The sequence below is a fragment of the Eurypyga helias genome, unplaced genomic scaffold (assembly GCF_000690775.1).
Source record: "Eurypyga helias isolate BGI_N326 unplaced genomic scaffold, ASM69077v1 scaffold20114, whole genome shotgun sequence".
In the NCBI taxonomy this organism is placed as follows: domain Eukaryota; kingdom Metazoa; phylum Chordata; class Aves; order Eurypygiformes; family Eurypygidae; genus Eurypyga; species Eurypyga helias.
This window is the reverse complement of record NW_010244703.1, coordinates 1-12,647: the sequence shown is the minus strand read 5'-3', so window position 1 is coordinate 12,647 and position 12,647 is coordinate 1. Positions and strand designations below refer to the sequence as shown.

The 12,647-nt window shown below is 45.5% G+C and overlaps 1 protein-coding gene across 1 annotated transcript in view; it reads left to right on the top strand.

The window, feature by feature from the left end:
• SLC16A10 (solute carrier family 16 (aromatic amino acid transporter), member 10) overlaps nucleotides 1-6,603 on the top strand; it is a 31,449-nt gene extending 24,846 nt beyond the window's left edge. Inside the window, exons 4-6 of the mRNA XM_010149852.1 lie at nucleotides 721-864; nucleotides 4,012-4,240; nucleotides 5,908-6,603. Of these exons, the coding sequence (XP_010148154.1) occupies nucleotides 721-864; nucleotides 4,012-4,240; nucleotides 5,908-6,143 (609 nt within the window). The 3' untranslated portion in view covers nucleotides 6,144-6,603. The remainder of the gene's footprint in view (nucleotides 1-720; nucleotides 865-4,011; nucleotides 4,241-5,907) is intronic.
• The last annotated feature ends 6,044 nt before the right edge of the window (nucleotides 6,604-12,647 follow it).

Sequence of the window (12,647 nt, the reverse complement as noted above, 5' to 3'; positions counted from 1 at the left end):
CCCTGCCACTCTGAGTCTGTAAGTGGCCACTAAACAATTCTTCTATTTTGCCCTATTTCTTGCTGCTGTAGCTGCACCCTCTTCTGGAAGTGCTTGCTGTTGTCTTTGGTTCCTGCTCCTCTTCCTCCATGCCCCTGGATGACCGTGGGTGTCAGGGTGAGGCAGGCTGGAGGGACCCCTTCTGCTTGCGCTGTCTAGTCTCCAGCTCTGCCCCTCTGCTTCTTGCTCCTGCCTTGGGCTGTCATAGAAATTCCGTGGCGTCTATCTGTCCCTGCACAGAACAGCTCTGCGGTGATACTCTCGAGTCGCTTGGCGCCTTCAGGCCCGAGAGCATGCCCCCGTCAGTACCGCAGCCGGACCTGGATGTCTCTGTGGGTTGTGTCATGTTAAATCTCCCCAAATTAAACGTGGCTGGGGAGAACACTGCAATTTTCTTGGTACTGGATGCAGCCTTGTTGTTCTCTTAAGTTCCTTAATTGTGAATAAAGCAACAACATATTTTCAGGTTGTTTTCATTGTGTTGTACTTAACACTGATAAGCCAGGGCAAAGCTTATTCTAAAATCTGTAGAAGTAGGGTAAGTTAGTTGACCATTTGAAGCCATATTTCTGAGGCTTGCAGATTACTTCTATCTAACTCAAGTTTTCTAAGGTTTGTCTTCCTTTTAATTCTAAAGGCAGTTTATTTTCTCAATCTCCCCCTTTTTTTTTTCTTTAACAGATGAAGCACGTAAAAGACAGATTTGGTGACAGTGTGCCAGAAGAAGTGCTTCTGCTGTGTCTGGGCATCACTTCAGGAGTTGGCAGGCTGGTCTTTGGCAGAGTTGCAGATTATATTCCTGGTGCAAAAAAAGTTTATTTACAGGTACGTCTTCACACCGCTCTGAAGGAATATGCGAGCAGCACTCTGAAGGCTGGGGTTGCAGGGACTATTAAGCAAGCAGAATTAACCGATTGGAGATTCAAATTCAAAAAAATTCAGAACTCTGGGAAACTCAATCTATGACTTTTGGTAGTAGGAGTCTTTGGTGCAAAGTTCATGAATCTCTGGGTGTTTGTGGTTGTCTGTCCGCGCCCCTCCCCCTTCCCACTTTTTAATGCAAAGGAAATGTGTCTACTGCCTGCTGGCTCTTTTCTGCTGGGAATGAAAGAAATTAGCAACTATTAGCATGTGAGAAAAAACATCTGAGGATTCCCTAAATTCTGCTTTCCCTGTTTTATCCCATGACTTCATAAGAAGAGAGTTGGGCTTGTTCAGCCTGGAGAAGAGAAGGCTCCGGGGAGACCTTATTGCAGCCTTCCAGTACCTGAAGGGGCTACAAGGAAGCTGGGGGGGACTTTTTACAAGGGTCTGTAGTGACAGGACAAGGGGTAACAGGTTTAAATTGAAAGTGAGGAGGTTTAGATTGGATATCAGGAAGAAGTTCTTCCCGGAGAGGGTGGTGAGGCACTGGCACAGGTTGCCCAGAGAAGCTGTGGATGCCCCATCCCTGGAAGTGTTCAAGGCCAGGCTGGATGAGGCTTTGAGCAACCTGGTCTAGTGGAAGGTGTCCCTGCCCATGGCAGAGGCGTTAGAACTAGATGGTCTTTAAGGTCCCTTCCAACCCAAACCGTTCTGTGATAATCGTTGCAGAATTTTTTTCTCTTTTCCTCTGTTGAGGACTTTGGATCTCTCTTTTTTGATGTTTGATAGGTGATAACTTGGTGAGGCACGTGCTGTGTGCAGCGCTCACTGGTAAAGCAGTGGGAATGTCAGAGGTGCTTAGTTTGGGAGATTTTACTGAATGAAGTGGGCTACTTGCAGAAATAGTCACCGCTTCCTGAAATGCTGAAGCCTGGGGATGAAGCAGGATGTACACTTTTGCCCTCCACACTTATAAATGTTTTTCTCTTAGAAAGCAGCAGTGTTAATGCACATTTTTGGAGGAGCTCTAGTTAGTAACTTGTATGTTGCCAACCACCGCGTGTCCTTTATTTACAATAAATGACAAGGGTGACATCTAACGGCTGTTATCTGTACTGCGTTAGTGGACACAAGAATTCCTGGGAAAGTACCACCTTTCTGAAGATGGAGTATTTGTTGCCATAGTTACGTAAATTTAGATTCCCTGATGATAGAGACTGGGACTGCCTCATTCATTTGCACTGAGTCAACACGCACTGTTACACTGTCAGGAAATCTCAGTGTGGAGATCAGAAGTGAAAAGGCAGCATTCAGACGTTACACAGGATTTACACAGCACAAACACTGAGCTTGCAGTACAACTACAAGCTTTTTCATTCTTTTTCCTTGAATCGCTAGAACTGAAACCCATGGACTCCTGTTTAGGGCATGAACTAGGATGCTTCAGAGTACTGTAGGTTTTTCCTTAGCAGGAAAAACAGATTATCTTTTGCCCAGCATCTTCAGCTCTCCTGATCCACATCAGCATTTTGGAGGAAAAGTGAAAAAAGTCACCTCAAGTGTTACTCTGGATTGTCCAGCAGCTCATATGATCATCCGCTCTTGTGTGAAAGTTAAACTCATTTTGACTAATTAATGCAAATGAAACCTCTTTCCTCTTAGAACTGCACTGTCACGTAACTGAACAGCTTACAAGAGCACTACCCAGCAAGTGTGACCTTCATCTTTCTGTTTCTGCACTCCTTCTTACGGAGCTGTTTTGCTGGGTTTTACTTCACAAACTCTTAGCTGTAGTATCGGAACTGTGTGTTCCATCTCTTCTGGATACAAAGTTGGTGATTCTGGTTTTAATGCTGCTCTTACCATAATACAAAGAATCTGGTCAACAACATCTTGTTCAGAGTTTGTCTACAGATAACCTTGTCACTATTTAGGTACAAATATCTCTAATATTTATATTTTCTGTATCAGAATACACAGAACTGAGAATCTCTTGACCTCTATCCTTAAGTTCCTCTAAGAAGCCCAGCTCTTGAGTGTTTCTGTTTCTATACCATATATATCTCTGCTTCAGATGCTCCACAATGTTTTTTCTTTAGTATGATTAAATAAAGTACATTTACCTAAAAAAAAAAAAATTATGCTGTGCCCCTCACACCCCCACCCCCCTGCCCCAAAAGTTTAATTTAGCTGTCTGCTTAGAGACTTTTCCTAATGAAGTAATTTATTTGATATCACCCATCAAAAACCTGCAATGTCTAGTAGTTTAAGTGACCTTGTTTTTCTCTAATGGTCTGCAGGTGACCAGTGCAGAACGCATGTGTCTTCTTTGGGGAACCTGTTTGTGCACATTAGTGGGACGTTGGTTTCCTGTGCGCAAGCACAACTCTCCGTTTTCTTCTTAATTCTGCTTCGCTTTGCTGAAAGACAGTTTTATTCCTTTAATTTACAACAAAAAAATAATAATCTTCATCTAAGATTATAATACAAAATCTTGGCAAGGCATGGCACCAGAGTACAGCAAGATGCCTTCATGGGGAAAAACTGAAATGAGGCTTTCAATTACCACCTCTGCTGGTTATAAGCACCCTGAAGGGAGCACTCATAATGCTGAAATCGTTATTTGAATTACAACAGTGAGGAGTCTAATAGAATCACAGAATGGTTTGGGTTGGGAGGGACCATAAAGACCATCTAGTTCCAACCCCCCTGCCATGGGCAGGGACACCTTGCACTAGACCAGGTTGCTCAAAGCCTCATCCAGCTTGGCCTGCGATCGTGAGTTAGCTGTATTGAACTTGGGATATCTTTGTGGCTTTTTTTTGTGAAAAGAGAGGAGAGTAAGTCTTCAAAAAACATTGGGGCATGAGAAATGACCTTCCATAATTGCTGCAGGACAGTTGGTTACAAATGCATTTTGGGAATATGTGAAAGGGATAGTGTAATTTCTTTGATCACGTTATGAGTTATATGTGTCTGTTCTACCTTTGTCTGCAACTTCTGGTGATGGTGATCCATGGAGGCTGCTAATATTTATTTTGAAGTAAACACTAGATCTTTGCTGATTTGTTGCACGTTTTGTTTTACGTTTTTCTTGGTCATGTTTAGGTGGCCTCATTCTTCTTTATCGGCCTGATGTCCATGATGATTCCACTGTGCCATGTTTTCGGAGGTCTCATTGCTGTCTGTCTCTTCATGGGCTTGTTTGATGGGTGCTTCATTTGTATCATGGCTCCTATTGCCTTTGAGCTCGTTGGGGCGCAGGATGTCTCCCAGGCCATCGGATTTCTACTGGGGCTGATGTCGGTACCTATGACAGTTGGGCCGCCCATTGCAGGTAAGCATAGATACAGCCTGTAGCTGTAAATGTGTTTCTGTGGTTGTGTGACTCTTCTGCTGCATTTTCTGTTCCTACATCAGACTCGGTGCACTTACGCTTTCCCTGTATGTGCTCCAGAATATATGGTGAATTTAACTGCTGCTCATGGGTTACTAATTTACTGTACTCTTGGCAGTTTGCTTCAATCTTTGTTATGAAGTTATGCAGAGGTAAAACATTCCTCAAAAGAAAGATGGGTTCTAGTTGGATTGAGGACCTCACATGGCTGAGAGAGTTGGGCTTGTTCAGCCTGGAGAAGAGAAGGCTCCGGGGAGACCTTATTGCCCCTTCCAGTACCTGAAGGGGCTACAAGGAAGCTGGGGGGGACTTTTTACAAGGGCCTGTAGTGACAGGACAAGGGGTAACGGGTTTAAATTGAAAGTGGGGAGGTTTAGATTGGATATCAGGAAGAAGTTCTTCCCGGAGAGGTTGGTGAGGCACTGGAACAGGTTGCCCAGAGAAGCTGTGGATGCCCCATCCCTGGGAGTGTTCAAGGCCAGGCTGGACAAGGCTTTGAGCACCCTGGTCTAGTGGAAGGTGTCCCTGCCCATGGCAGGGGGGTTGGAACTAGATGGTCTTTAAGGTCCCTTCCAACCCAAACCAGTCTGTGACTATGTTCCATCCTGTTGAGGGGACAAACCCGTGTGTTGGTTGTGTTACGGAAGGACTCTGAATTAGAATTTGAAAACAAGTGAACTCCAAGATTCACTCATGCAAAAACAATTGTGAGGACAAAAGGACCAGGCATTTCAATTGCTTCTTATAAGTAGATTTTTTATTCTTTGATGGGAAACTGTTGGACAAAGTACAGGTTTTGAAGATGAATATGGAAAATTATTTGCAAGGTATATATAAGCTTAAGAATTACAGCTATTTCTAGGTTATATACATACACTCCTATATACTCTAAGTGGTATACTTGTAATCAATGCCATAATTATAATCTATACTACAAGTACATATAAACCTTAGATTTATAATCCTTAAGGTAGTCTGCTGATTTTGACCCTATCGTTTTGTGAGTCCTACTGAAAGATACTTGGTAAGAGTTAAGTGAGCTGTGCAGCATCGTAGAGAACAACATTTTAAAGTTGGAACAGCATAGACTGGGCGGTTCCTGATCTGGATACACCATCACAGCTATTAACACTTAAATAGAATCTGATTAGTAGGAGGAGTTCTGAGAGAGAAATTAGGGTGAATTGTTGGAAGTAAGAGGCTACCAGGGGTGTGATATATGCAGTGTATCTTGAGTAAGATTAGGAGGCACCTTGATCAGAGATAACTGTTGCCAAAAGAGGGAGAATTTCTCCAAGTCATTGCAAGATTCGGATGCTGGAGAAGTTGAAATGAGCAACTTTGAAATAGGAAATAGAATATGTCGTTTTTAATGATGGGTGGTGATTAAGTGGTCGAGTGGTGACATAAATTTTGTTACTTGGAGACTTTCAATCAACTCTGGAGTAGCGTTCCACCTACATACACCTGTATTTGGCCATCAGGTAGTCAGACTAGTGGTTGTAACAACCTATGTCAACTCTCAAGTTTCTGAATGCAAATAAAAGGCATGTGTTTTACGTTCTGAGGCCCTGTTATTTATCAGGGGTAACCCTCTGTCTTTCCAGGTTTGCTGCGCGATCACCTCGGCACCTACGATGTAGCGTTCTACCTGGCCGGAGTCCCTCCCCTCGTTGGCGGAGCCATACTGTGTTTCATCCCCTGGGTCCATGAACGGCAGAAGTTAAAAGAAAGAGCAAAACCCCTTGATGGAGAAACTACTGAGAAGATGCTGGAAAACGAAAGCACTTTGGTGTCGGACCCTATGGAAAAGCCAGTCAGAGAAATGGAATCTGGTGTTTGATGCCATCTTTTCCTCTCCCAGCCTGACCTTCATCTGCCAAAGGCAGATTTGTACTTTGTGGCTGAAGATCCTGTATGATACTGAAGAAGCCTTGAACTGTTGCTCAAACTGCAAAACTGCTATAAGAATCTTTTATACCGTTGAACTTTTTTTTGGATGAGTCGTCGAGTTTGATTTCAAACCACGTTTTCAAGCTATTTCAAGTTTTGTAACATTAGTGTGTACGTGCGTAGTGATTCTGTGTGTGAAGAGAATATTTTTCTAGAATTCACCAGAACCTATTTCTGGAAGTGCAAAAGCTGGTTTTGGTTCACTGACCCAGGATCATTCAGTAATTTTTATGGTCCATCCAATGCAGACCCACCCAGTTGGGTGTTCGTACTAGAAGACACAGTAGCTCTTCTGACTGACTGGGTTTTTGAAGTTTCCCAGTGGTTTTAGTCTTTTACAATTCTGTATCATGAACCAGAATATGCAGCTTTCTGATTCCCTTAACTCTTGCCAAAATCTTTAGAAAGCTGAATTATTAAACATCTGTGTATATTTTCTCTAAATACCCTCAGTCTGCTTAAGCAGTCACCTGATTTTTGCATTGATTCACCTCTCCACCGTAGCGCAGAGAGCGTGAACAATGACGTCTTTGGGCACAGCCTTGGAATACGCAAACGAAACTCCGAGCGCAGACCTGTTCAGAAGTGATGCTGCTGAATGACACACTTTATTTGGTGAAGGCTGTACTGTTAATGTGTGTGTGTACTCAGCTAAACCTCAGAACAGAAACTGTACTGACAGTAATGCTCTGGAGCAGTGTTGTTCATAGACTAAACTTCAAATTATTCTCTTCTATTTGTTAGGTTCTTTTTTTTTTATTCTTAAAACCAAGACAGCTTTAAGGAATACATTCTAAGTGCAATAAGAAGCCTTTTTTAACGTGGACACATACACGAGCTATTAAAATGACATTCAACAAAGATTTTTGCACTAAGTGAACATGCAGGTTTATTACAGGCCTTTATAGCTGTGTTCAGTTGCGTGTAGGGTATAGCTCCTTATTTTATTCAAATATAAAGAAATGTCTTTGCATGTCCTATTACTTTCTAAACGTGGCCCTACTCCTTCTGTACTCTTAGATGTTACGTGCTGTTGGCCAAGGATGTGGTTTTGAAAACCTCTTTCCTGGAAAATTATTTCCAAGTATAATACTTTGAGATGAAAACACTGCTTTTCAGTTTATCCTAAAACACTTCCAAGTACACTGTTTGTCTGTGGGTATGGATCAGCAATGCAGTGGAATACTGAATCATTCTTTATTTCAGGTCCATTTAATCCTAATAATTCTGCTTGGTTTGAAGTGCCACAGTGAAGAGTAAACTAAACATCATCTGAAGGCACAACGCACACTCAAGTGCCTCGTCTTAACTGGTGACAATACCTGTTCTTGACATAAACCAGAGGCCCTACTATTTTAAAATTCTAACCTTTGCTGTCTCTTCTGCTTTTAGTGCTTTTCTGTCTCCAAAGTTGTAGTAAACGGCTTGGAAAGCCCATGTGCATTTGTGATATAAAACATTGTTAGCAATACTGTGGCTCAGAATGTTTACATCTATCCACTAACCGAAGTCCTTTAAATATAGTCATGCAAAGCACCCCAGTTGTGGGAGACCGAAGCTCATACCTCTCTCTGCAGAATTTCAATCCCTGCATTACATGAGTGAGGTTCAAAATGACTGAATCTTGAAAGGTTAGAGGTGCCTGGGAGGAATCGGAAGTGGAAAAAACCCAAACCAGTCTGTAAAACAGCAGTCTCTTTAGATTCACAGGGACTGGTGCTTCTGGACCTCGTAAGTGCTTCTAAATATGCTACTGAAATATTCCCAGTGGCGGGAATTAGACTGATGGGAGAGTGTTGCCTTCCTTACGAAAACGATGCCATTCTTGTTGGGAGTATTTCTGTGGAACGTGTAATTCAGTATTATCTGCTACTGGGGCAATGCCAAAGGCGTTGAGTGAGTGTGGTAACAGTCTCTTGTTTCCCATTGCCCTATGGCAAAAGGCTCGTGTTTGTCAGGTCTTACCTGCCCTGTGTTTTAGCTCTGAGCTTTTAACTAAAGCCAAGGCCGCTTGTCAGCACTGATGCTGTTGGAAATAATTGTGAGCAGGCATCTGGATCCAATTGCTGCATCTTCCTGACTTGCTGCTCTGGATCTACGTAAATTATCTGGGGGGAAGATGCAATCATTGCTGTTGAGTTTTAGACGTGATACAGAAATAGTGTAATAACAGTGTTAACATTATTGCCGTACCCTTTAAAAATGCATTTGTACATAAAAATCCAAACCCTCCTCTTTGAGTAATTAAGAGTGTGAATTATGCTCACAAATATGAAAGACAGCGCTAAACCCCAAAACACGCAGAGACGACAGGAAAAGGGTGGTACGATGAGTGGGTAATCGCTTAGGAGCGATGGCCGTGTTACGAACTCCCGGTGGCTGGGATGTCAGACAAGAGGGAAGCAGAGTTTGGGGCAGGAGGATCTGATGGTGGAGTAATGAACCCGTTTGTGATGCCAGGGCTTGGTTTGCAACAATGCTAAAATTGAGAAGGCTCCAGGAAAAAAAGGAATTTCAGAAAAGGTAAAAAAAATAGAAGGGATGTTGATGCGTGAGAACTCCTAGCATCTTTACGGTGGGCATGGCTCCAGCTGGGGAATGTCCAGGAGAACATGCTCCTTATTGGACATAAGGATAAGAAGGTTGTGTCCTAAAGCTAGGTAAGTGCCGCTGAAAGTTCAGGTTGTTAGTGGTCATGTTAATCCCTGAGGGACTTGGAGATATTTTGGATCCTGTATGCCCTGAGGTTTTTAAAAATGAGGCTAGAAAACCCAACCCAGGCCAAAACACACCAACACCCAGTGCAAATAGCAACATTTGCCATTTGCTGAGAGAGTTGGGCTTGTTCAGCCTGGAGAAGAGAAGGCTCCGGGGAGACCTTATTGCACCTTCCAGTACCTGAAGGGGCTACAGGGAAGCTGGGGGGGGACTTTTTACAAGGGTCTGTAGTGACAGGACAAGGGGTAACGGGTTTAAACGGAAAGTGAGGAGGTTTAGATTGGATATCAGGAAGAAGTTCTTCCCAGAGAGGGTGGTGAGGCACTGGAACAGGTTGCCCAGAGAAGCTGTGGATGCCCCATCCCTGGGAGTGTTCCAGGCCAGGCTGGATGAGGCTTTGAGCAACCTGGTCTAGTGGAAGGTGTCCCTGCCCATGGCAGGGGGGGTGGAACTGGATGGGCTTTAAGGTCCCTTCCAGCCCAAACCTTTCTGTGATTTAATAATAAAAATTTGTGTGAGGCAGGAATGGTTGCTGTTCTGAACATTGGGAGAGAAAAGCACTGAATAGTCAGTTTTATTTCGAGCTGAGCAAATGTAAAGAGATTTCTGTAACAAAATTTAATCTTAGGTGTGAAAACCTGTTCATTGGAAACCTGCTGCACTCCCATTTTGATGGCAGAATTCATGCCGGATTTAGCCTGCTCTCTGCTGTGATTGAGTCCAGCAGCTCTTGAACCCCAGACGAACTCTGAGCAAGGGCTTGGCTCTGTGGTTGGCCGACAGGTCAGTGGGTAGGAGACCCTTGCAAATGTCCATGTGCTCTGTTCAGCAGAGTCTGAAATGATGAAAACCCATCAGGTGGTTCTTGTGTTAGAGCTATGCAACAATACCCCGTGTGTAGTTAAGGAAAAAGGTGGTGTTGGATTTGTCCTGGCTACATGCTAGAAGCCCCTTTACAAGTGCCAAACCAAGGCTTGGAATGCTCTTAGCTAGAATGTCTTCCATCACGTCTCTGTTCGGTGTTGGCGTGTAATCCTCTCTCTAAGTTTACGTTCAGTGACCACTTGAGACCTTCCTGAATTGCTCAAGCCAGAGCTGACGCGGCCGTTCTGTGGCTGTCCTGTATCAGTGTCAGATGATGCCCCAGGCATATCCATTCCCCCCTTCCCTTTGGAGATGATGCGTGGTCAGAGCTGACATGCCTTGCTAGGCAGGGAGGGTGCTTCCCAGCCTTCCCTCCTCCGACTTCTCCCCTGCGTGAAACCTTCAAATGGCCACGGCCTGCTAGATCAGGCAGGTCTTGGTGAAGCGGGAGACTTGAGCCTGGATCGCCCCACGAGTGCCGCAGGCAGCTCGCCAGCCCTGGATGAAGGCCTCGACCGCACGCTGGCGGGGTAGGAAATGGGCACTACTGTCTTAAAGCGGGAATGCTCACTTGCATCAGGCACCACCTGCCAAGGGGACAGGATGTGCCGCCTTGCAGCCCCGAAGGACGTATCGCAGATGGGAATCAGGGCTACTATCCTTAGGATCATCCTCACGGGTTAGCTTAAGCAGCTGAGCGCCCACCGTGCTGGCCTGGGGCAGCTCCCTGCTTCACCCCTTGCTGGGCCGGAGCCCACGCTGTGGGGTTGACTGCCCTCTCTGAGCAGGGAGCAGAGGTGCTGCTTGTTCAGGGCCCAGACTCCCCCTCTGGGAAGCTGGGAGTGTCCTGGAAGCTGGCTTCTAGGCATCTTAACTCTTCTGCCAGAACTGACCCCCTGACGCTGAGAGTGTGCGTGTGGGTACATGTAAATACAGCGCATCTTGACCGGGGCGTGCACAAGCGTTGTGCCTTGAACTGCAGGAGCTGTAGTGCTGGAACGTGGGAGGCAGCCAGGGAGGAGGTGGTGGTTTCCATGGGTGTGTTTCACTGGTGGCAAGCCCAGTGCCCTCCGGGTGAGCTGGCAGCCACGCCGGCTTGGGCATGTGGTCAGCATGGCCTTTCAGTCTTATGTATGTTGTGTCAGTGGTTCTTTGCATGTCTCAGAGCTGGGTATGGTAGGAGGAGAGTGATTTTACAGGACCGTGCGTGCTGACGTTGGTAACACGGACATGTTTATCTCTAAACATCGTGTCTTGCATGTTGTTTCTGATAGTCAAGGCAGACATCTTGCTAGCCTTAACTCTGTTCCTTGAAGCTCTGCTTTGTTGGGAGGGTAAGAAACGAATGGCTGTTTTTCATGGTGCTATAGTAACTGTGATCGGTCCCAGACATCAGAATAAAGATGGTAGTTCTGAAGTGCCCCATTTGTTACTGCTTGCATCGTTCTTAGTCTTGTCCTGCTGTAACACTTTCATTTAAAAGTAATTTTGTGTTATGTTTGATAACATAATAAAAGCCCTTACAGCTTTTATTCCCCGTGTTCTGATGGGAATGTCTCCATCACATTTGCTCCTGAATTAACATGGTTTTCATTTCCGATTGCACCGATGATCTACTTTAAGCCCAATGGTTTACAAACCTCAACTGCCGCCTTCCTGTTACATGTGTCTGATGATCCACCTGCTCCACTTTCTACTCGGGGCTCTAACATCAAGCTGCCAGAACAGTCGCATTTGCAAAAGGCAGAAGTGAATGGGAGGGAGGGAGAGCAAGTGGGGTAGGATGAACTTGAGTGAATATTCCCGTTCTTCCCGGGGTTATTCTCTAGGCTGCTTCTGCTTCAAATGAGAACTTGAACAAGGTGCCCCAAACCTTTGTAAGATCCTAAGTGCTGCTGCCATTTGCATGCTGTCAGGGTAGGAAACCTCTTTATGTAAACCAAAAATGAGGGAAAGCCCAGAGGAATACACAGTACGGTTTGGGTTGGAAGGGACCTTAAAGACCACCCAGTTCCAACCCCCCTGCCATGGGCAGGGACACCTTCCACTAGACCAGGTTGCTCAGAGCCTCATCCAGCCTGGCCTTCTCCAGGAAGCTATTTATACCAATGTTAATCATGAAAGCCAGTTAACAAGGTAAAACACTGACACCTGGGAAGGTGGGTTGATGGGTGTATGACTTTCAGAAAAGGAACACTGTTGTTTTATACCTGATGTGGAGTACTCCCAGTGATGCACCTGTGAATGGACATGCAGCAGCATGGTGCCATGGCTTTGGGTGCCTCGCAGATGCTCACGTGCTTAGGGTAATTGGATTTAAATGTTATCATCTTGCATGTGCTTTCTTGTAGCTATGGTTGGTTTTTTGGTAACCTGAGGGAAGGGATACGCTGGAGCTGTACCTGCCACGTGCTAACCCGTGCCAGGGGAAGCGGGAGGAGGTTGCTGCAACCTGTCTGTAGCAATGCCTTGTGACAGTCCAGCACCAACTTGGAAAATCAAACAAAGAAATTCCCACTTGGAATTATTATCTTTGAGCTGGTTGCGAGGCTTAAAAGTCCCAAATCTGCTGCAGGCTAAAGCCCTTCTTGCCGTGAGCAGCAGCTGTGGGCCGAAGCGCAGCAGCGCCATGAGCCGACTCCGGGCCTGGGCCCTTACCCTGAGCGTGCTGACAGCCGCCGAGAGGAGCCCCCGCGGATGAGGTGTCCCGGCAAGCCCGGTACGCGCGGCGTGACCCAGGGACACGGTTCTGGAGGAGACGAGGCCCGCGTGTGCAAGGTTGCGCGTAACGCGTTGGGTAGCCGGAGGGACG